This window comes from Ovis canadensis, chromosome 20 (genome assembly GCF_042477335.2).
Source record: "Ovis canadensis isolate MfBH-ARS-UI-01 breed Bighorn chromosome 20, ARS-UI_OviCan_v2, whole genome shotgun sequence".
NCBI lineage: Eukaryota > Metazoa > Chordata > Mammalia > Artiodactyla > Bovidae > Ovis > Ovis canadensis.
Window position 1 is genome coordinate 25,671,189 of NC_091264.1, and position 24,893 is coordinate 25,696,081.

Sequence of the window (24,893 nt, forward strand, 5' to 3'; positions counted from 1 at the left end):
ACTCTTTCTTTTGCCATGAAACACCCTTCATTGACTTCTGTTTGAGCAGACTGCTTTTCTTTCAGAAACTGGAATTAATTAGGGCTGACCTCCTGGGCTTTTTTCCAAGCAAGGATGAAGCTTTTTTTTTTTTCCCAAGTGACAGAAGAACAGGTTTGGATGGTGGAGTCAGTAAGGGACACTGAAGCTAAGCCACTGCTTAGTGGAGTGACGTTCAGCTGGAAGGCTCTGAAACAGAGGTAGCAGTTGCTAAAATATTCAAAACCATCAGTGTTCTTTGGTAAATAACTGCTGCTCTGAGACGTCTTCTCCCCATCACAGCACCCAGTCTCCTCTTTTCACCCTCCCACAAATTGTCTTCATCATTTAGGGTTCAGGCTGAACTATGGTTAAATGTTTTTAACAACCCACCTGGGTGTGGACATAAACTGGGTTGGAATTCTCATTGGTGTGACCTGGCACTTATATTCTAATTTGAACGTGAGCGTGGTGTTGTCAGCCACTGTTGAGACAGCCTAGATTCTGCCTACCCTTGGGATCATGCATGCATGAATTCTGGGTTATGATGTCACATGTATTTCTTAGGCTTGGGATCAAAAGTTTGAAAAACCAAAGCTAGGGCATACCAGACAAAGGAGGCTGAATGCAGAGGTACACAGCTTGTTTCTGGAAAGGAAAGACAAGATGACTAGGAGGTAGGCAGGGCCAATATGAAAGCTGTGAGACTCATGGCCAGTCAAGGGTGTCTGGGAAGCAGTGAGTCAGATGTGGGGTACAGGATGGAAAGATAGTGACCTGGAGGTCTGAAGTACATGGGAGACTTGAGAAAGAAGCATGTGTATCGGATGCATGGTTCAGGCATAGAAGAATAATCACTCCACCAAAGATAAAGCAATGAACCTAATTCCTGAAAGTCAGGAAGGTTCCTCATGGACAGAGACATACAGTGAGTCAGGAAGAGACCAGCGGGGAGTCCTAAGGGCTCCTTGAATTAGCGGGCAGTGGAGGAAGCAGCACTCTGCCAGGCACTGCGCCAGAAAGTGGGGAACTTGCAAATCTGGAAGGGAGAAGACAGAAAGGCAAGGGTAAGGGCTCAACAGGCTGAAATGTAATAACAGGTCAAGTAAGGCGAAGGCCCCAGGAACCTGGGATGTCTCAGTAGTAGCATAGGCCTACGGTCACTATCCGGACTGTAGGCGCAAGCCTGGCTTTGGTCATTCTGAACTCTGGAACCTTGGACAAGTGACTTAGACTCTTGTGACTCAGTTTTCTCATCAATAAAATGGAGATAATAATGGGAATTCCCTGGGAATCCAGTGATTAGGACTCTGAGCTGTCACTGCCGTGGCCTGAGTTCAATCCCTAGTCAGGGAACTAAGATTCCCGCAAGCCGAGCACCACGGCCAAAAACAAACAAAAAAACCCAAAACCAACCAAACAACAACAGCAAAACATAAAAAGTCCCAGGGAGGGACTTCTCTGGTGGTCCAGTGGCTGTCTCCACGCTCCCAATGCAGGGAGCCTGGGTTCAATCCCTGGTCGGGGAACTAGACCAGACTAAAAGTTTGCATGGTCCAACTAGAGATCCTAAGCTCCAGCACAGCCAAATAAATAAATAAAAATATTTTTTTAAAGGATAAAATGAAGATAATAAGAATATCTACCTGAGAGAGTTTCAAAAATTAGACGAGAGAGAGAGACTCTCTGAACTGGGTTTAAAATGTTGTTCATAAGCCATATAAGCATATGCTAAACTATGATACCTATGGCACCAGCTACCTAAAACTTTTTATACTTTCTGGGCTTGAGTTTCCTTGCACTGGGGTACAAACTCTGGAAACTCAGGAAAGAGGAAAGAAAGAAAGACAGCCATAAGAGAGCACGATAAAGACGAAGAATTAAGCACACGTGAAAAACTGTGACATCAGCACCTCCACTCTGCCCTCTTCAGTTGCTTCTTGTAGCTGTTTTTTGAGACTAAACTTACTTCCCTACATTTGTGACTTTCAGAGCACGAGCCAAGGTCACTAAAATAAAGATTTCTCACCCCCTCACTGTACAAACAATCCTATTCTGGCCTGGATCCTTTTCCAGACTTCTCTGTGGGCTTGAAAGCCAAATAAGGTAATTCACTGAGGCACCAGTGAGGGGGGAAGAGGGTGGAGTTGAAATCTGAACCGGAGTTCAGGAACAGAGCTGACTCTGGGGGCTGGGCGCAGCGAGGAAGGACCACTGTTCCTGTGACGAGTTGTTCCCTGGGGTTCCCGGAGGAACGTGGGGAACTGAAAAAACAAACACACACACCCAGAGACATCAAGACAGTTTTTCCAAATGGCCACAATTCATGAGCTTGGCTGCTTTCCACTCCTCAAGTTATCACTAGGCTTCAGAATCAGATCTGGGGTTTGAATCCCACCTCTGTTCTTTACAAGCTGTGTGACCTTGGGCAACTTACTTAACCTCTCTGTATCCCAGTTTCCATTTAAGTGCTACAGTTACATTTTGTAAATCAAGTAAATTCCAGAGAAAACCACAGGGTGATAATTATTGTATGTGCTATGGGAGCGGTTACTGCGTATGGAGAAAGGTATTCCAGGCTGGTGTGGAGTCAGGGAAATAGAATTACTCATATTACTTATTACTCTTATTACTCTTAATGCTCTCAGCTAACTTCAGTTGTCACATGACACATCCCCGGACTAGGGGAATTCGGATAATCAACTGATAGTTATCAGAAAATAATTTGCTGTTGTTCAGCCACTACGTCATGTCTGACCCTTTGTGAGCCCATGGACTGCAGCATGCCAGGCTCTCCTGTCCTTTTCTCAGAGTTTGCTCAAACTCACGTCCATTGAGTTGGTAATGCTTTCTAACCAGCTCATCTTCTGCTGCCCGCTTTTCCTTTTGCCTTCAATCTTTCCCAACATCAGGGGCTTTTCCAATGAGCTGACTCTTCGCATTTGATGGCCAATGTTTTGGAGCTTCAGCTTCAGCATCAGTCCTTCCAATGAATATTCAGGGTTGATTTCCTTTAGGATTGACTGGTTTGATCTCCTTGCAGTCCTAGGGACTCTCAAGAGTTCTCCAGCACATAGATCATAGCCTTGTCATAGCAAAGGAGCTTGTGTAACTCAATGAAGCTATAAGCCATGCCATGCAGGGCCACCGAAGATGGACAGGCCGTAGTGAAGAATTCTCCAACACATGGTCCAGTGGAAGAAAGAATGGCAAACCACTCCAGTATTCTTGCCTCTAGAACCCCACGGACAGTGTGAAAATAAAAATAATTATGGACCAATTTAAAATGAAAGTTTTAAACCCACTTACTTTGGCTCTTTATTTCAGTAAAAAGAATTTTCATTCGATGTAATTATAAAAAATTGGACCAAGTAGAGAAATGGCCCAAAAAAGAGAAACCTTCATCTTAGTTAGTTCAGTCGCTCAGTCGTGTCCGACTGTTTGAGACCCCATGAATCGCAGCACGCCAGGCCTCCCTGTCCATCACCAGCTCCCAGAGTTCACTCAGATTCACGTCCATCGAGTCAATGATGCCATCCAGCCATCTCATCCTCTGTTGTCCCCTTCTCCTCCTGCCCCCAATCCCTCCCAGAATCAGGGTGTTTTCTAATGAGTCAAATCTTTGCATGAGGTGGCCAAAGTACTGGAGTTTCAGCTTTAGCATCTTACCTAGAGGTAAATGCTAATTATTCTTGTTTTCTTTCTTTACTTTAGGCTTTTTATTTTATATTGGAGTATAGCTTATTAATGATGTTGTGATAGTTTCAGGAAGACAGCAAAGGGACTCAGTCAAACATATACGTGTATATATTTTCCCCCAAATCCCCTCCCATCCAGGCTGCCACATACCTTTGAGCAGAGTTCCCTATGCTGTATGATAGGTTAAATGCTATTATTCCATATGTAAACTTTTCTACTTTCTTCTCTGCATCTATATGTGTGTGTGTGTGTATGGACATACACATACATACATACATACAAACATATGTAATGCTTATATATTTGAAAAATAAATCATTCCTGCATCGTTCTGTAACCTGTGTGGGTTTTGTGGACATCAGCCTTCTCAGTTTCCTCACACATAAAATTTCAATGTATTGATTCAATGTTTCCCAATCTTTTTTATTCTGTAACACACTTTAAGAGGACTAAACATAAGGAGGATACAACATGGTGAATGGGAGGAAGTTTAACCTGAATAGTCATAAATTATAAACTGAAATGAACAGGTTATGTTAATAGTTTATAAAAGAACAGGTTATAACCTGATTTGCTGGCCTTGCTTCTTAAACTTGAAAACAAAAACAAACAATGAAAGCTCATTAAGCAAGCTACAGAATTTTGCTGTAGAATAAAGCTTTCAGTTCAGTTCAGTCACTCAGTCATGTCTGACTCTTTGCGACCCCATGAATTGAAGAATGCCAGGCCTCCCTGTCCATCACAAACTCCTGGAGTTCAGCCAAACTCATGTCCATTGAGTCGGTGATGCCGTCCAGCCATCTCATCCTCTGTCGTCCCATTCTCCTCCTGCCCCCAATCCCTCTCAGCATCAGAGTCTTTTTCCAATGAGTCAACTCTTCGCATGAGGTGGCCAAAGTACTGGAGTTTCAGCTTTAGCATCATTCCTTCCAAAGAACACCCAGGACTGATCTCCTTTAGGATGGACTGGTTGGACCTCCTTGCAGTCCAAGGGACTCTCAAGAGTCTTCTCCAACACCACAGTTCAAAAGCATCAATTCTTCAGCGCTCAGCTTTCTTCACAGTCCCAACTCTCACATCCATTCATGACCACTGGAAAAACCATAGCCTTGACTAGACGGACCTTTGTTGGCAAAGTAATGTCTCTGCTTTTGAATGTGCTATCTAGGTTGGTCATAACTTTCCTTCCAAGGAGTAAGCATCTTTTAATTTCGTGGCTGCAATCACCATCTGCAGTGATTTTGGAGCCCCCCAAAATGAAGTCTGACACTGTTTCCACTGTTTCCTCATCTATTTCCCATGAAGTGATGGGACCAGATGCCATGATGTTCGTTTTCTGAATGTTGAGCTTTAAGCCAACTTTTCCACTCTCCTCTTTCACTTGCATCAAGAGGCTTTTGAGTTCCTCTTCACTTTCTGCCATAAGGGTGGTGTCATCTGCATATCTGAGGTTATTGATATTTCTCCCGGCAATCTTGAATCCAGCTTGTGCTTCTTCCAGCCCAGCGTTTCTCATGATGTACTCTGCATAGAAGTTAAATAAGCAGGGTGACAATATACATCCTTGAGGTACCCCTTTTCCTATTTGGAACCAGTCTGTTGTTCCATGTCTGGTTCTAACTGTTGCTTCCTGACCTGCATACAGGTCTCTCAAGAGGCAGGTCAAGTGGTCTGGTATTCCCATCTCTTTCAGAATTTTCCACAGTTCATTGTGGATAAATAAATAAATTAATTAAATAAAGCTTTATCTGGGTATAATTTAAATTGTGAAATATGTGGCAAGCAATCAAGACATACTAGGGAATGTACATCAACGATAACAAAAATAAAGATAATTAAAAGATATGCTAGAGAGAAGGGTGAAAAGAGACCAGGACCACAACTGCTCTTTGCTCTAAGATCAAGGCTGAAAAGATGGCAGCAGAATCTCTGGGAAGATGGCAGCAGAGTCTCTGGGAAGATGGCAGCAGAGTCTCTGGAAAGATGGCAGCAGAGTCTCTGGGAAGATGGCAGCAGAGTCTCTGGGCAGTGTGGGGAGGGCTGGTAATGAGAGCTTCACACTCACTTTTTCCCCCCTTTTCGGCTGTGCTGGGTCTTGTGGTCTTCTCTGGTTGCAACGCCCAGGCTTAGCTGCTCCAGAGCATGTGGGATGTTAGTTTCCCAACCAGGAATCAAACTTGCGTCCCCTGCATTGGAAGGTGGACTCTTAACCAACTTAATCACCAGAAAGTCCCTTCATACTCATGCTTTATGAACATTTATCATCTTCCATGTGTCAAGCTGGCTTCAGTCTCACGACAGGAAGGGATCCTGTGGCTGGGAAGAGGTTTAGGAAAAATCAAGGATCTATCCGGTCTCTTCTGGATGCTGAATGTAAATGTTCCATAAATGTTCTGTAAAATGCTACACTATTATGATATCATCAACAGCACGCTTAGTCTTTTTCTCAATCTCCTCTTGTGGCCTCTCTCCTTTGCTTTTCCTTTTTTTCTTTCTGACTTCTTAATTATGGGAAAATGTCAAACACATAACAAAAGTAGATGGAGCATAACAAATCCCATGTACTCATTACCCAGCTTCAACAATTCTGAGCTCAGTCTTGTTTTATCAGCTGAGGACTGGAGACTCAACTGACTTCCCCCATCCCCATGTGTGTGTGTGTGTGTGTGTTTTAAAAAATTAAAAACTTTATTAGCCATAGGAAAAAAATTGATTATCTAATTCTCCTTAAGTTCCCTATAAAAAAAATAAGCTTACAGAAAGTGTCTTCCTCATGAACAGAAAATCACTATGCTTTTGGTCCAAGGTATGTTTGGATTTTTTTCCTTTCTTCTTCAGATGACAGACAGATGGATGTAGCGGAATCTATGAACGAGTGTACTTGCCCCAAATGTGCGACATAAATATAGAAGTGATGAACGGAAGACTCATGACTGATATTGGAACAGGGCCCTCTTTGAGCGCTGGTGGATGCTCTGCGTAGAATCGCCACATCCCCCAGGGCCTGCTGAGGTCCTATGGCCTCTGCTCCTTGTTCCACAGCTGGCATTCTTCTTCTGCCAGACGGTGCTTTGGTTTGCTGAGAGAGTGCCCTGAGGAGCCCACATTAGTGCCACTGGGGGTCAGGCCAGGCACGTTGAAGACGGGAGGGTGGTAGGGAACTGAAGTGAACTGCAGAGGAGCCACATTTTTTTTTTTTTAACATTTATTTTTATTTATTTGTTTGGTTGTGCTGGGTCTTAGTTGTGGCATATGGAATCTTCAGCTGCGACATGTGGGTATCTTTTAGTTGAGGTCTGCAAACTCTGGAGACCAGTTTCCTGGCCAAGGATTGAACCTGGGACCCCTGCCTTGGGAGTGCAGAGTCTTAGCCACTGGACCACCAGGGAAGTCCCTCCATGTTATTTTGAAGCAAACCCAGAACATACCATTTCATATGTGAGCCTCTCAGCATGTATCTCTGAAAAGGTAAGGACTTAAAAAATCATTTAATCATCTTTCCTTAATGTCATCAAACATTTAGTCAGTGTTCAGATCCCACATCAACTGTTTATCAGGAGACAGAATGAGATTTCACAGATACAAAGCTCAGTCTCACAAGACCACCCTCCACTTCAGGAATTTTGGTAGGGATTGCACCGAATCTGTTCTTGCTTTGGGTACTATTGCCATTTTAACACTATTAAGTCATTTAATCCATGAATAGGGGATATTTTGCATGTTAGAATTTTAAGTCTGCTATGAGAGACCTTTGAAATAGTTCAGAGGATTAAATGTACTAAATATACAAGTGTTGCTTGATACATTTAAAGGAATTAAACCAATCAAGTGTGTAAATAATGTTAACTGTTTAGGAAAATTCTGTTTAACTTCTGATTTTTTTTTTTTTGGCCCCTCCATGCAGCATGTAGGATGTTAGTTACCCAACCAGGAATCAGACCCTCGGCCCCGCCCCCCCCCCCCCCCCCCCCCCGCCCAACCCCGGCATGGAAGTGTGGTGTCCTAACCACTGGACCACAGGGAAGTCCCTTGATTCTATTAAAGATTTATCTAAGGATGGTGGGAATTATTGATCTTATTTTAAAACTTAGTTTCTTAGAAAATAAAATAACAATGATTCAAAGTTTAGCTTAACTATACGGGAAGAAACAGATTTAAGAATTTGAAACTTTGGGGACTTCTCTGGTGGTCCAGTGGCTAAGACTTTGAGTTCCCAGAGCAGCCGTCTAGGGTTTATTCCCTGCTCAGGGAACTAGATCCCACATGCTGCAACTAAGTGTTCCCATGCTGCAACTAAAGATCCCACACACCCAAACTAAGACTTGGTGTGGCCAAATAAAATAAATAAATAAAAAGAATTGGAAACTTTGACAAATTTAACATTAATCAGAACTCCAGAATCAATCACTATTCCTTTCCAGGCACAAGAACCCTCCTCAGAAAATAAAATGTCCAGGGAATTTCCTGGCAGTCAGTGGTTAGGACTCCATACTTCTAACTGCAGGGGGCAAGGGGTTTGTTTGATCACAGGTTGGGGAAGTAAGATCCCAGGCTGGGGAAGTAAGATCCTGCAGCCAAATAAATAAATGGTCCAACTGTCACCTGGAATCTTCCACATGGTGGAGGGGGGAAAATCTCCTGGTTGAACTTTCCATACTTCTAACACACCACTGTTGCAGCTCTGAGCCTTCCAGAGAGAAATATAATAAGCATTCAGTTAATGTTTATTGACTGAAAGTGATAGATTCAGATTTGCTTCACTGAAAGCACTTAGTAGCTTGGTAAATACTTGATATACGAATGAATACAAGTATAACATGAACATCTTACATATTCATAAAATTTCAAATCTATTCCTCACCTTGTGCTTCAACCACACTGGCCTATTTTTCTTTAATTCCTCTAACTTGCTACCGTAACTTTATATATTCAGTACCCTCTTCCAGGAACTTTCTTTCTTCTCACAAACTTTGCCAGACATCTCCTGCTTCTGCTAAATCATCACTTCCTCCAGGAAGCCTCCTTTGGTTTACCTAATCAAGCCAATCTTTCCTATGATATGGTCTTAAGACACCATTTCCCTCTTCAGGCCATTTTCTACATAAGTAATTTCACAACCAGTTATGTGATTCTTTTTCTAATTCCCCTATATCTTGGAACTTAGCCCCATGATGGGAGCCTAGGACTCTGTTTTGGGTTACAACTGATCCTTCTAAATTCATCTCAGTGTTTGGAAAATAGAAGGTACCTAACAAACACTTCTTGACTGAATGAGTGATTGTTAACTATGCAGTATGAGTCAAAGAACTGTTTCAGGGACTTCCCTGGTGGTCCAGTGGTTAAGAATCTGCACTTCAGATATAGGGGGTACAGGTTCAATGCCTAGTCAAGCAACTAAGATCCCACATGCTGTGTGATGTAACCTAAAAAAAAAAAAAAAAAAACCTGGTTCAGGGAATACTATACAAATACATAGAAGGGCCATATGTCAAAGGATCAAGGCAATTAGGTTTAAAAAAATTTAAACTATGTGATTTGCAGAAACACTATTTTCATATAGTTGTCCAGGACATAGAATTAAAATGAGTTTTTAAATGGTTATTTGTTGTCATTGTGTGGTTATTTTCCACTTGTCCATGTAGATCAATAGGATCCAACAGATACAATGTGAGCCACACACTTTTTTAAGTGTTCTAGTAGCCACAAAGTGTATAAAGAAACAGATGAATTTAATTGCAATAATATAGTTGATTTTACCCAATGCATAAAAATATCATCATTTCAACATGTAATCAATATAAAAACTAATAAGATCTTTACATTCTTTTTGAATACCAAGGTTTTGAAATCCAGGAAGTATTTTTAAAGTATTTTTGCATTTATTGTACACGTCAGTTTGGACTCAAATGACCGCATGAGCCTAGTGGTGGTTGTATTGGACACTATAACCCTAGATCAGTTTCCAGGCTTCTCTGTCCTCCTCTGTGCCCTTGGAGGCTGATCTGGGTTTGTATCATTCAGCTCTCTTGTCCTCAGATTTCCAGATAGCCTTGGGCAATAGAAGACACTATTAAAAGATGGGAGTATAGAAAGAGAAAGAATTCAGTTATTTCATTTCTGGCCACCCCCACCCCTGCCTGAACTGGGCTGCCACATTTCCTCTACCCAAGGGCCTCTCTTCACAGCTACAGAGTTTGTCTGGTTCTGGTAACCCTGCTCCCTGCCTTGCCCCACTGGGGTTAGAAAAGTTGCTTCTGGGAGCTCCCCACTGCCCTGTGGATTTCTTGAACCCAAACCTCTGTAAGTAATTACCTCTTCAGTTAACCCTTTGTTTGGTATGCCATCTGCATCCTGTGAAGACACACAGAGTTGGACACGACTGAAGCGACTTAGCAGCAGCAACACTTTATTTACAATGTCATCGATCCCATATACGGCAGCCCACCAGGCTCCCCCGTCCCTGGGATTCTCCAGGCAAGAACACTGGAGCGGGTTGCCATTTCCTTCTCCAATGCATGAAAGTGAAAAGTGAAAGTGAAGTCGCTCAGTCGTGTGTCTGACTCTTTGTGACCCCACGACTGCAGCCCACCAGGCTCCTCTGCCCATGGGGTTTTCCAGGCAAGAGAACTGGAGTGGGGTGCTATTGCCTTCAATTAAAAAAAAAATTTTTTTTAAGCACTTAGCAAATTCTAGAATTGTAAGATAGCTTAGAGTTATGGTTCTAGACGAGGTAATGAGAAGTCTGTGTCAGAGTAATTTCTGTATTTAGAATCCTATTTGCAAGTAACAGGAAAAAAAAAAGGCTGAAAGTGACTTAGGATGAGAGGCAGAGGTAGGGAACATGTATGTTCACACAACTGGAAATCTCAAAAATGGAATTGGGTTCACTGTTTCTTAAACAAGAGTCTAGTCCCCATCTCTCAGCTCTCCCTCTTTTGGTTGGGGATCTATTGCTGGCTGCTTTCTCCCTTCTAGAAAGAGGATGGCTGCCAGGCTCAAGACCTTGTTAGTCAGAGAAAAGGAACATACTTCTCTCTCTCTGGTTGGCTTAACGGCCGTGCTGATAAGATAGCTAGTTCATGTACAGCAATACTGTACATCAATAATTACACTGCTCTTATAAATTTATGTGGGCATTTTGGGCAGTATACAACTCACAGAGTCTTAAATTGAAAGGGTTTCTGTATAAAGGATAATAGATTATGGCTAGAATGCAGCTAATACAAAACCTGATGATATAAAGATAACCCCAGGAAGTTATCCTTAGAGTTCAAATTTGCAATCACTTTAACCAGGAGCCCAAGCACAATTTTATGACTTGTAAAAAATATGGAAGATGAAAATTGCTAAAATCTTACATTCTACATTTAGATTGTAGCTATTAAAAGTTCTAAAATTACTGTAATTTTGCAAATTATAAGTCCCATTAGCTGACAGGTCTGGTTGGATTACTCATCCATTCCTGAACTAACTGGGGTAAGGCAGGGAGGCTACTAAGGAAGGGGATGATTTAATTAACTAGGGGTGCTCATGCCTCTACCCCTACAAAAGTAGGGTATAGGATCCAACCACACTTGAGTCAATAACATGGTCTACTGTGAGAATAGTTCCTCAGAGAAAGTCAAAAGATATTTGTTTGCTACAATGTATGATTCCCATTCAAGAATTTCTGATATGTTCCCTTGAAGCTTCCTATGATTCTAGGGTCTAGACAAAAGTGGTTGGTGGTTGAATAAATTTAAAGGAACATTAAAATAGTCTATAACTTAAATGGATAATTCACTGGGCTGCGGTTACCAGAAGATGGAAAGTCTGTGTGGATGACCAGAAGAGGAGGTTCAGAAGGTATTTGAAAATACAGTGGGAGGAATTAAGGGTGCTCCACTGAAAGACGCATGCTAGACTAGCATTACACACGCACACAATAACAACAAAAATAGGGGAAATGGTGGGAGAGAATGGGATACGAGATGGGAAAAAAACAATTTGTTTGAACAAAGATAGTGCCAGCTGATTGACATACCTCACTTCTTTTAAATACTTACTTATCCAAACATGTTTTGATCACCTGCTATGTGTCAGGCTTGTTTCCTGGCCCTGGGGATACAGGAGTGACTACAGGAGACCAAAGCTGAAGTTCTTGTGAGGGAAGACAGGACACAACCACCCTGTATTGATATAATTACTCCGTTTTATGGAGAGGAAAGCAATCTTGAGTGAGGGTAAGGGGCTCTTCTGCAGACACTTTAGCAGTAAGTAGCAGCAGTACTATGGTCCAAATTCAGGATAGTCTGACTTAAAAAAGGCTTTGCTTTGGAACTTTCCCTATGGCCCAGTGGTTAAGCCTCTACGTTTCCACTGCAGAGGGCCCAGGTTCAATCCCTGGCCAGGAAATGAAAGTCCCACATACTGCTGGATGCAGCCAAAAAGAAAAAAAAAAGAAAAAAAATTTTTAAAAAGGTTTGTTTTGAAAGAAGGAAATAGAAAGAGGAGAAAAATTTACCTTGGAGGAGGGGAGCAAATCAAAGTAAATTTATGTGAGTCAGAAAAGAAAAACAATTAGAGAAGGAAAGAAAAGTAAGAAACAGGTTTTGTTAGAATCCCTCACCTGATAAACACCCAAGGTAAGGCCAGCTCAGGGTCTGCCTGGACTACTGCATTTCTCCTTCCCTACTCTTCCCTTGCTGGTATGGAAGCCCCATTTTACAGATGTAAAAACTAAGGCTCAGGGCTATTAAATCTTTGTATCCCCCCCCCCCCCACCACTATGGATAAACCTTTCAGAGCCACAGTAAGAGAACACCTGAGAGAAACAAAACAATAATTGGTATATCTTTCAGGTAACGGTGGGAAAACACAAGTTGTTAGCGTTTCTCCTGAGAGCAGATTTAGCATTAAGTCAGACTCCACTGAATCTGCTTGCAATGCGGGACACCCAGGTGGATTCCTAGGTCGGGAAAATCCCTTGGAGGAGGAAATGGCAACCCACTCCAGTATTCTTGCCTGGAAAATCCCATGGACAGAGGAGACTGGTGAGCTCCCTGAGGTAGCAAAAGAGTTGGACACGACTGAGCAACTAACACAGACTCCAGTGAAAGCGGCTAGGGAACACGAGGCAAGCTTCCTAACTGACCTCACTGTGCTGAGGAAGGGGCTCTTGGTGATTTTTCTGACACGAGTGCTAAGTAGCTACAGTTCCACTCTGGGCTGTAACCCGCAAGAATCCTCCGTCCATGAAATTTCCCAGGCAAGAACACTGGAGTTGTCTGGGTTGCCATGTCCTCCTCCAGGGCATCTTCCCTCCCCTAGGGATCGAACCCACCTCTTTTATCTCCTGCATTAGCAGGCGGGTTCTTTACCACCAGCGCCAACTGGGAAGCCACAGTCGCTATATTTCTCTCCCAATAGTTAACCTTGCGGCTCGTGTTTTTTTTTTTTTTTTTTCTTTTGGGGACGTAGAAAACAGGAAGTTATGAGTGACCCATGGACCCCACCCCTGCCCCCAGGCCAATACAGCAGCCTTTGCTAGAAGAAAGGATAGCACTCGTTCGGAGCCCTGAATTTAAATTCAGTCTTCCTCAGGAACTTCCACTTTTATTTGCTAAATGTGGTAGTTTCCAGATGGCCTGACCAGTCTCATTTGCGTTTGCGTTGCTATTACACTTTTCAAGAGTCCGTGATAATACGCCATCGTCTCGGTCAAATCCTGCAGTTTGCGTGAGACGTGAGAATTCAGCCAGAGTTCCGCAGACTTTCTAGGCTTGGGCTTTTCTCTAACTGTGGGACCCCGGTTGGCACAGTCTGGTGGCAGCTTAATCACAAAGGCTCATTGACCTTGGGAGCAATTCCGAAGTACTTTCCTAAACGTGATGGTCTTAGTTCCAGCCTAACCGCTTACGAGGATGAAGTAATTAGTGAATACTTTAATTATTTAATACTTTAATCTCATTAGGAGCAAAACGTTTTATCAGAGTGACAGCGCAGGTGTTCTTAAACCCCCGCTTATTTGGAGGTGAGGGAGACGGGACTGAGGATAACTTGGAAGTCAGCAACTGGGGAATTACACCTGAGGGAACTCGGGGCCTGAGACACCCCACGGCCGCCTCTACGGACAAGGCGCCAAGACCTGAGCGCGCTCCCAGCAACCGCGATTCTCGCTGCGTTTGTAGCCACTACGTCACGGCGTTCTCCGCCTCTCATTGGGCGAGCCCATCCAATCATGTGACTCTGGTGTGTCGTATAAGTAGAGGCGAGGAGACGGCGGTGGTCCGCCATTTCGTGGACGCCGGGTGTGCGAGAGCATCCGGGGACGCCGGACGGGAGGGGACCGGGAAGACCTAGCCTAGGTTCTGTGGATTTGGACCTCCGCATTTCTAACCCAAGATCTCGGTAAGCGAACGACTACTAAAGGAATGAGGTGGGAAATGGGCCTTAAAGGGGCCGAAGTGGGGATAGGCCCAATGGCGGCGGCAGGCTGAGACAAAGAGACGGTGCCGCCATTTTGTGACGTTCAGCTAGGGGCTGTGGCGGGGGCTTTCGGCCCCTCGGAGATATACCCAGGCCTCAGAGTGGAGATGTTTTTAATCCTACATTGGGAACGGAGAGGCGGTGAGCCGGGAAGGGAGATTATCCGAGTCGACTCAGTAGTCGGTTGTACTCCAGGCCGCGGCTTTTCAATTTATGGCGCCTTTTTTTTTTTGGGGGGGGGGTGCAGCACGTTTCCTTAAGTAGCTTATTGTTTTTTTTCCTTCAGGTCACTAATCAAAACTCAGCCTTTGGAACCATATTAAGTGATTTCTATGCTCACTTTCATTTTTGTTTTTTGTTTTTTTTCTTAAACTTGAATTCACTTTTTACAGTCGGGACCCAATAACTTTTTTTTTTTTAAACAGACCTTTCTTGAGCTGAATTGTTCTTGTGAGTTTTCCTGTTGATGCATGGGCCTGAAACTGGTCACTGTAAAGTTTCTGGAAAGGGGGGAAAAAAACACATTCCTCAGCAGTGATTTGGTCTCAGAACTCCAGGTTGCAGGGTGGGGTCACGCAATTAGGATGTGTCTGGACTGGTTTTTTTTTTAATTGGATAAACCCAGAGTGAGAAAAAAATGGTAAAGCCCTTGAGCTGAGTTCATGGGCAGACTGCTCTTTTATGCAATGGATAACTTGCCTATAAGCTGATGAGATATTGCTTAAGTGACTGTAAGTATCTAAAGTTTGTAAAAATGTAAGCCCTCTAGGTGGCTTAAATTTTAAGTAACAAATGTGTTTTCTCTGAGGTGAAATTAACATAAGCTTCATTTTAAAGTGCACAATTCGGAGGTATTTAGTATGTTCACATTGTTGTACAGCTATCACCTCACTAGTTTGAACTTCTTTTATACCCAGTGAAGTGACCTGTATACCGAAGCATCGATTCACCTTTTGCCCTGTCCTCTCTCCCCAAGCCCCGGTACCTACTAAAATGTTTCTGGATTTGCCCGTTTTGGATAATTCATATCCTTGGAATCGTAATATGTGCACTATTTTGTGTCTGTTATCTATAACAGTATACTCTGACGCTTCATTTCACATTTGTAGCATTTATGGGTACTTGATTCTGGAATAATTTGGATAGTACATTTTGCTTATCGACCTGTTGCTGGATATTTGGCTTGACACTTTTGGCTATTGAGAATAGAGTAAGGTACATTTTTTAAAAACAGATTTGTCTTGCATTGTGAGGAGTGATGCTGGTTAACTTGACCTGTGAAGGCACATTAGTATCAGTTTTCTTGGTGATTGTCTTAAGCGAGTTTCATTTTGTTTTTGAATTTGCTTCTGAGTAGGTGATCCTACTCTTCTAGGTGAAATTCATTGAAATAGGTAGAATCCTTAGTTTCTACTTTGGTAAACACTCCTGGTGTGTTTTCTTCCCTGACTCCCCACCTCCCCCTGCTTTCAAGGAGGCTTTTTTCCCCCCTTCTTTCACAATTTGTTTTGGCTTCTATGCAGTTAACGGTAACTACTGGGATAGTCCTAGCTTTTTGGGTTTTAGTATTGAGCTCTTTCCTGAATCTGTTTTTCACTGTGGATTATAATATATATATATATGTTTTTTAATTGCAGAAATGCATCGTGATTCCTGTCCATTGGACTGTAAAGTTTATGTAGGTAATCTTGGAAACAATGGTAACAAGACTGAATTGGAACGAGCTTTTGGCTATTATGGACCACTCCGAAGTGTGTGGGTTGCTAGAAACCCTCCCGGCTTTGCTTTTGTTGAATTTGAAGATCCCCGAGACGCAGCTGATGCTGTCCGAGAGCTAGATGGGAGGTAATTTGTTGATTAATTTAATTAATGATAGTTTATGGTGTTTTAATGTTTAAAATCTCTAGGATATATGGCTTTTAGATGGCTTCTTTGCTATCTGAAATTGATGTTATTGGAAATTTACATAAAACCTTTTTTTGGCAATCAAAAAAGTGAACAATTTGTGAAGATGGGAAGTTTTTTTATTCAGTTGGCCATTGGAGAAAATAATTGTAATGGTCAGCTTGGGTGTGTGACTTCATGTGGTTGAAACATTTTAATCTAAATCCACCACAAAGCATCAGTCATGTTGTCACCTTTGAATTGTGTCTAAAATAATTGTGGATCAATCATTCCTCTTAATGGCCACAGAGTGATTGTAAGTGGATATGGTTATATGGGTTTATTGTACTATTATCTTTTTTTGATACATGTTGGAAATATTTGTTTAGGAAATGTGGATCATATAACAATATTTCCCTTTGTATTACAATATTCTGTTAGCTGACTGGTAAGTTAACACCTGAGTCTTCAACAGTGAACAGGTGTTGCCCTTCTTCCTGGCATTTGAAAACTTGGTTTTCATGAAACCAAGGAACAGAATTAAGATCCAAAAATTAAAGGGTCTGTAAGTTGACTATAAAGATACGTAAAAGGTCATTTATCTAAGCAGATTACAAAAACATTTTTCCAGGGCCCCACCTCTTCCCAGTCACTGTCCACATATGGTGGCTTATCTAAACTTAGTGATGTGGACCGTTAATGAGTAGGTGGGATATAAAGGTCTTTTTTTTTTTAAATTGTTCTCAGCTACAGTTTCTTACATTTAAACTGTTGTGTGATGATTGAAGGGAAAGGAAAATGTAAAATGTCCAGGATGCTGCTGTCCTGTTTACTGATGTTTGCTTAGAGGGAATGGGGAGGAGAGAGACCAACAAATAGTCTTTATGATTGGTAAACAGTTGCTGCAACTTCTGAAGGAAGAAGTCAAAACAGGATGTACATATGAACTAGCTTGGGGGATGAATCTAGGTTTTCATACTTAAATTTTAACTGTTAGCATTGAGCCCAATGATCAGACTGACTAACAGCAATAAAACATAAGGAAGTTGGTTTTCTTTACTAGAAAAATAAGGAACTAAAACTTGCTTTGGTATTAAGGATTCGGCAGACATTCAGTTGGATTCTTTGCAAAGAAGCTAGCTATAAGAGGGGGCTTTGTATTTGTTTTTTCCTTGCTTTAATGCACATCTCTTAGAAAATTAGTTTGGCTGTTTTAAATTTACTGTTTTTTGCCTCCTAGAACACTCTGTGGCTGCCGAGTAAGAGTGGAACTATCGAATGGTGAAAAGAGAAGTCGTAATCGTGGCCCACCTCCTTCTTGGGGTCGTCGCCCTCGAGATGATTATCGGAGGAGGAGTCCTCCACCTCGACGCAGGTACTTAGAGAGAGCGTGTTTAGAGGTGTTGGTGTAGCTAATAGGAACAGGTATCTCTCTCAAAGTTTGTTGGTGGGTTTTAACTTTGAAGAATCAGGTTTTTATGAAACGTTTGTTGGGTGTAGTTTGGGATATGTGAGTTGTGCTGAGTGTTGGCTTTTGTCTTTAGGTCACTGTTCATGTTGGTAGTCAGTAACTTCTATCTTGGATCTGTCTTCTAGTTCATCTTCTAGTTGCATCTTTCCAAGTCTTCCCTTATACTTCAGTTTAGGCCTTTTTCCATTTCTTGACTCCATAATGACAAACATTACATTCAACTCTAGCTCTTCACAAAAATGTGTTTTCTACTGTTAGCACGATTGTAATATTTATCAAACAGGCAGCTGTTTTATTGTTACAACTGGTAAAGTAGAAATCATTCTGAAACTAAAGTCACTGACCAATAAAGGGGGCTAAAGTAATCCCAGTCATCTGTTCTTCAAACCCAAATAGGAGAGAATGCAGGTTTTTTTATAATTGAAAATGGCATCATTCTTGGACCAGGCAGTATTGTCTGGATGCTAACTCCACATCTCCTCAAACTTCCAAAATAGTTTCTATAGGACTGAATTTACCTCTTACAGGTGAGTGAAGTCCTAGGAGATAGGAGTTCAAAATCTTGCCCCTTTTGCTGTTTTGAAAAACAAAACAACACACTGTTGCCCATCATAATAAAGAGTATTTGTTAGCTAATAGATGGTTGTACTGATGGCTTGTTTTTCATTTTTTTTTGTGCTTTTTGGTCCATCTATTAATAAAAATGAACCCCGTTACAGAGTCACCATCATGTCTCTTCTCACCACCCTCTGAGTCTGCATTAGCCAGTCAACTAGCCCTTTCAGCGTCATGTGACCAGCGCGCCCCATTCAGCTTGGCTGGTGTCGTTTCACATGACCCAGGCATGGCCAGTCGTCAGGTTGCACCGCCCTTTGGTTCCCGAGCATGCTGTTTTCTCTCAGCCTTCTCTCCAACCTTAACCAAATCGGCAGCAGCCACCTCGACCGCCCACACATTCCTGGCCAATCAGCTCAGCTGTTTATTTACCAAATGTCTTCACAACAACTACAGCAGCAGCCTTCGGCTAACAAAAAAGCAGGAAAAATCCACAACACCCCCTTCGCCAACCAACTAAATCCAACGCAACATCTGGCAAAACCTTTTCAGCAAATTCTTCCTGGCCGTCAGTCCGGCAGCCTCACCTCACCATTTCTAGCTTGTTGAAACCCAAAAACTAGTAAGTTTTTCCTGCTTATACAGTTTACTGCTGGTTAAAATAAGGAGTAAGCGGCTTAAAGTAATTCTTTTTTCTGGATCAAAGGCTGGCTGTGCATAATTGAATGGTAACGTACATATATATTGCTTGAATAAAACTTTTAAGGGTGATAGGGAACTCATAATGTAACTAGACCTTCAAGTGAAACTTATTTGCATGTGTGAGATGCCAAACTAAAAATTTTAATAACTCTAACAGATTTAGCTTTCCTTTCTAGCAAAAATTTGTTGAATCCTATCACCTTTAAATGGTTTTACTAACAGTTTTCAAAATTTTAAAATTTTGGGGGTGAAGTGGGCCAAGCTAAGGTAATTTTGATAAGTCTAAACACACTCTTAAATGTGACGATCACAAATGCAGTTCTAATGTAGCACTTAATGGCATCAATATTTACACCTAGCGCGTTTTCACAAAATTACACTATCCACCTGGTACCTAAGTCTTGTCATGGACTTACAGGTTTGCATGGGTTCCAAATACTGGTTTATGGTACTGTTTTTGGAACTACTTGTGGGACTACATTTTGGTGTGGTGTTTGGGTAGTGAAGTTAGTTTGACATGAAGTTTTGCATTGGACAGATCTGCTGTGAAGCATTCTTTGTTAAAGTGAATCCATGATTGGAATACCTGCTTTTCACTTGAGCTTTTGGTTCCTTAATCCTTCTGTGCCCTTTTTTTGTTTTGTTTTCCTTAAAAAAAATTTTATTTTTTGGACGATGGGTGCCAGTTCTTCGGCACATTCACTGGGCCCAACAGTGAGATTGAAAAGTTGGGAAATGCCTCACGCCATAAATGCTAATTGACAATTAGCCTAATTTTCCTGTTTTCTGCTTTTAGATCTCCAAGACGGAGAAGCTTCTCCCGCAGCCGGAGCAGGTAAAGTATCTTTTGGGGGCCACATTCTCAGAAGTGGGAGTGTTTGTGAAATTTCTAAGCTGTTTTCCAGATGACTCAGTTAATGGCAATAGACACTGACTTTAGTAATGAATCAAGTAACATAGAACTTTTAGCTTTCAAAAACTTAGACATTGTTGTGTATAATCCTGAATGGCTCCGTTTTTCTTTCTCCTCTTACTTTAGGTCCCTTTCTAGAGATAGGAGAAGAGAGAGATCACTGTCCCGGGAGAGAAATCACAAGCCGTCCCGATCTTTCTCTAGGTCTCGTAGGTAAGATGTTTAATGACCTGAGCCATTTAAGAGCTTGCATACATAATATACTAAAAACAGAAATAGGTCTTTTAAGCTACTAGGACAAAATGCTTATAACTTTTAATGTAAAAATCTTTCGATGAGGTTTTCCCTGTATCTGAGTTAACAGGTGTGACTTTTGTTTCTGTTTTTTAGCCGATCTAGGTCAAATGAAAGGAAATAGAAGACCAGTTTGCAAGAGGAGTGGTGTACAGGAAATAACTGCATTTGACAGGAGTATGTACAGAAAATTCAAGTTTTGTTTGAGACTTCATAAGCTTGGTGCATTTTTAAAATGTTTTAGCTGTTCACATTTGTTTGTCTGTTGGAACAGTGACACAAAGGTAATTCTCTTATGGTTTGAAATGGATCATATGAGGCATGTAATATCAAGAATTGTTACTTTACAATGTTCCCTTAAGCAAAATTTAATTTGCTTTGAATTTTAGTCTTGCATAGGCTGAAAATAAACCTCTTAACTCCTGCCCAGCTAAAATCAATGTTTAACATTATGGAAATAAAAACTGGCAAAAATTGAAAGGTTTTTTTTCAACATAGCTGGGATATGGTATGCAGCTGTAGTTAAACAGTTTTTAAAAGCTGCTGTGAACTCAAAAGCCAGCTGGAAAAATTAAAGCTGCACCCTTAAACTAGATTAGAGGTTTAAAAATCCCACTAGTCTTCACACTGGACAAAAGGTTGTCCAGTTGTTGTAGAATCTAAGAAGTTTCAAGGAAGTTAGTTTACCTTTGCTTTAGGTTGTAAGTTCCTTCTGTGATTGCTGTATATGAATACATAGCTCTTTGTAACGTTCTTTATTTGGAAATATGAGACTACTCAAGATAACAAATGTCCTGCCAGTTTAAGGGTACATTGTAGAGCTGAACTGAGTTGTGCAAGATTCTTTTTTCATGCTGTCATTTGTAATATGTTTTGTGAAAATCCTTGGGATTAAAGTTTTGGTTACAAATTGTTGTTTAACCTGAAAGCCTGTTTTTCCTTGCAAAACTAAAATCTGAGCTTGGTACCAAGTCCAGGTGTAACATTCCTATTGGAAGCCATACTTATATTTTCTTGTAAAGTGCTTTTGAAAATAAAATATAAACATAATTGTAATAGTTGAACCCACTATTACCATAGTTCTTGTCCCACAGAAGGCAGTTGGTTACACAAATCTTATTTTTTAAGAAATACATTCGAGGCTTTTGAGGTGAAGGGACTTAACTGGTTGTCCATCTAAGTGATAAGTTTTTAGGAGCAGAAGCCAGTTTAAAGTCCATGATATTCAGTGACAACGTTTTGAAGTATAGCCACCTGATACATTATAATCCAAAGTTGCCAGTGAAAAAAAAGCTTTTAATCACTAGCATGAAAACGTTCCACAGAGCTTTAAAAATTGCTTCCATTTTATATAATTTGAGGTGTTGCATGGGAATTCTAAATTGATCCATCATTATGTGAAATTCACTACATGGTTCAAATGTAAGTGCAGAATTGAAATATGGAGGCATGCATAATCTTCCTCTTAGATATCTAGAGGAGTTGTAATTTCAAACTTCTGTGCAATTAGATTAAATCATAATGCAACAGTCTTGTGGCTTAGTTTCCTTAAATGTGCTATTTAAAGATAGTTTTGGATTGTGCTGTACTGACTTTTCTTTACCATGAAAGACAAGTCATTGTGTTAATCTATAAGGATGTTTTATAAGAAATTCATCCTAAACAAGTTTATTTCCAGTGGTCCTTCTTAACCTTTCACGAAAGCATCAAGGGAGAAGAGTCCTGGGTATCACAGGGGAGAACTGGTGTCAGTGGAGTTCAGTATGATCCTTGCTGGCAGAAGACATTTGTAAAACTGCTTACTTAGTACTGAGAGCTCAGGCTTTGGGCCTTCTGGCCTTTCATAATGAGCTTGAAAACTGTTGGGATCAAGCAAGGCAAGATAGCTACTGATACGTGGAAGTAATTTGGTACATCAGTATTATACTGCTCTTACAGTGAACATGGATGTTTTTGACAGTATGCAACTTGCAGAGTCTTAAATTGGGCTTCTGTAAAAAAGGAAAGATGATAGCTACAAAGTGGCCAATACAGACCTAATATAAAGTTAACTCGGGTTTATCCTTAGGATCCAAATTTGCAGTCACTTTAACCAGAAGCCTTAGCACAGTTCTGTGGCTTGTTAAAAAATATGGAAGGTAGAAATTATTCAAACTTTGTATTCTACATTTACATTGTGGCTTTTTAAAAGTTCTCTGTAGTTAACTAATTTCTGAAATTACAAGTCCCATTGGCCAGTGTCTTGGATTCTCAGTTGAATATTATACTGAAAGCAGTCACAGAAACTTTTGACTTGCGATGTAATGATTACAGGTGTTCACTAGAGGTCACTGTTAATACTTGGTGATAACTTAAGGAACATATCTAAGGGTTATAGTTTTTATTTTTGCAGGAATAGTTAATTCTGTTGTTCTCAATCCATTGTGGGTTACTTCTGATCTCCATGTCTTAAGCAGAAAGAGAAGTTTTAATTTTATGAGATACAGATACCTTTTACCAACTATTTCTATGTTTTTTTACAGTTCCGTAAAAGATAATGTGATCAGTAGATGGCATCACCACCTTTTTAGTTAAACTCACCCATATTTGGATGGAAAAGTCCTGGTTGCTTTTTATTGAATCGTCGTGGTTCATATTTCTGCAGTGCTTTATCAGGAATGATATTTTCCAGGTCTACTGATTGATTTTTCCATCCCTGGGCTATATAGGAACCACTGGTGTAGTACTTTATATTAATGTGCTTTCATTTTCAGAATCCGAAACATGATTTAGTAGTCAGATCTGGTTGGTGGCAATGTCTTCCAGTTGTATATTTTTGTACTAGACTGTTGCCTTCTGGGTTTTTTTTTTTTTTGTTTTGTTTTTGAGAACATGAAAGACTTTATAATTAAAGTAGCTGAAGAAAAACTGGGTTGGAGTATATTTTTATGAAAACAGTCCAATACTGTTGGATTTAATTTTATATATCCACACAAACTCTCTTCATTCTACTTTATTAAATTGGCTGCTTCAAAAGAATTCAGCTGGGGACTTCCCTGCTGGTCCAGTGGTTAACACCTCACCTTCCAATGCAGAGGGTGTAGGTTCGACCCCTGGTCGGGGAGCTAAGATCCCATATGCCCTATGGCCAAGAAACCAGGACATAAACAACAAAGCAATATTGTACAAATTCAATAAAGACTTAATTAAAAAAAAATTCAGCTGTAAACAGAATAGTTGTAAGGTTCTGAGAAGAGATACTGAAAATTTGTCTTGATAAACCTAGTTAATTGCCTAATTTTGTTATGCAACTTACTGTTTGAGACTGCAGAAATTCATAATATGGTATTTTTATAATTCTGTATCCCAATTCTTTTAACTACCTGGATGGAACACAAGACAACAGCCAAAATGTTTCTCAGACTAACACATGAAGTACTTGTGTAGAATATTACTTTTTTTTTTTTTTTTTTTTTTTTAGTTTTTCCTTGGTTCTCTGACTTACGTAAAGCATTGTGGCTATTTAGTGCCTTATCTATTAGTACATGCATGTGCTTAGTCTTGAAGTGAAAATCTCTGGAAACATTGATACTTACCTTCACTAGTCATCGTTTGGAGACTAGATGAGATGGAGAATATTTCACTTCGTTTCCAGAGCAAAATTATACCTTCCAGAAAAAGTAGGCTGTAGGTGACTTTCCCCCTCTATTTGAAGTTCTATTCATTTATGAATTGGCATTTTGTTGCAGTATATAACTCACAAATTTCATGTGGGGTTAGTTAGTATCCTTTTAGTGTCCCTTTTTTTGTTGTCAAGTCCCCAAACCTCAGATTGGAGCAAAGGGGGAAAGTTGCTGAAGAAAATTAGTGAATGCTGTAGGGTTGCTGTTTGTATCGGTCATTTGGAAAGGGGAATGGAAATACTCAACATATAAAACATTCTAAGTTTTGAGAGAACTCCCTCAGGAAACAGTTTCGACATCCTTTTAAGTTTAGGCAGCTGGCACTTTGTTTCAACTCAATCCAGCTGGCTTTCTGCCACTGAATTTCTTTTGTAATGAGAAAATTTTAGTTTAGGAAAAACCATCCATGTTAACTTTGAACAAAAGTGTTTTGTAAATAAATACAAATTGGAGTGTTGTCATTTAATCCTTTTTGTGTCACACTTTTCCCACAAGGCAGCCTGACAGGCATTTATTTTAATGGGGAGTGGGGTGCAGTGATAAGGAATAACACCAGCTGTGTCTCAGAACAGCATAGGTAATACTTGACCTTTGTCCAATATTGGGATGTTGAAACCTTGAACTAGATAGTAATAAGTTCCAGCATATTGTAGATGAGAATGATTTAAGATGTTGGTTGTAGGGCTTTTACATGTTCTGAGAGGCTGTTGGATCTTGAGTGAGGTGGCAGATATCTCAGGTGCTTTGAAAAGCCCCTTAGGTAGCAGTAGTGGGAAACAAGGGACTGTAAAGAATATGAGGTGAAGAAGTGAGTATAACCTTAATCATAAAGTGGAAGTTAGAAGACAGGAGCAGTGGAGTGCACAACTCTTTGGAGGTAAAACTGAAAGTGTTTTCTTTTCTTTCAGCCCTATTGGTAAATAGTGTAGGATAGCTTGTCTAGCTTTAGTACTGGTGGAAGGGCCAAAAAGTTGGGAGTGTTACTGCGCTAATGAAAATTTTACTGGGGATAAGAAGTTGACTTAACTGACTGGTTGGTCTTCAGTTGGCAATGTATAGCTGTCCGTTTGAAGTGAGGTTGGGAGTAGAAGCTGCCCACTTTGAAAATAGGAGTGGATGAACAATGATAGTTTGGAAAAGGGTTAAGAAAGCTCGAAGGATGGTGGAAGCTGGGGGGAAGACAGTTGGAATAGTCAGGAAAGGAAATTTTTAAAGTTTTTTGTTCTGG

General features: G+C 40.8%; 1 protein-coding gene and 1 pseudogene across 1 annotated transcript; one reads left to right on the plus strand and one right to left on the minus strand.

The window, feature by feature from the left end:
* Window positions 1-6,535: 6,535 nt before the first annotated feature.
* On the minus strand, window positions 6,536-13,408 carry LOC138929797 (protein transport protein Sec61 subunit beta pseudogene; annotated as a pseudogene).
* Window positions 13,409-13,481: 73 nt separating this feature from the next.
* SRSF3 (serine and arginine rich splicing factor 3) lies at window positions 13,482-20,913 on the plus strand. Its single transcript, XM_069563466.1, has 6 exons — window positions 13,482-14,106; window positions 15,822-16,029; window positions 17,309-17,443; window positions 19,593-19,631; window positions 19,836-19,922; window positions 20,100-20,913. Exons 2-6 carry the CDS (start codon window positions 15,824-15,826, stop codon window positions 20,125-20,127), a joined length of 495 nt encoding a protein of 164 aa, XP_069419567.1. The 5' UTR covers window positions 13,482-14,106; window positions 15,822-15,823; the 3' UTR covers window positions 20,128-20,913.
* The last annotated feature ends 3,980 nt before the right edge of the window (window positions 20,914-24,893 follow it).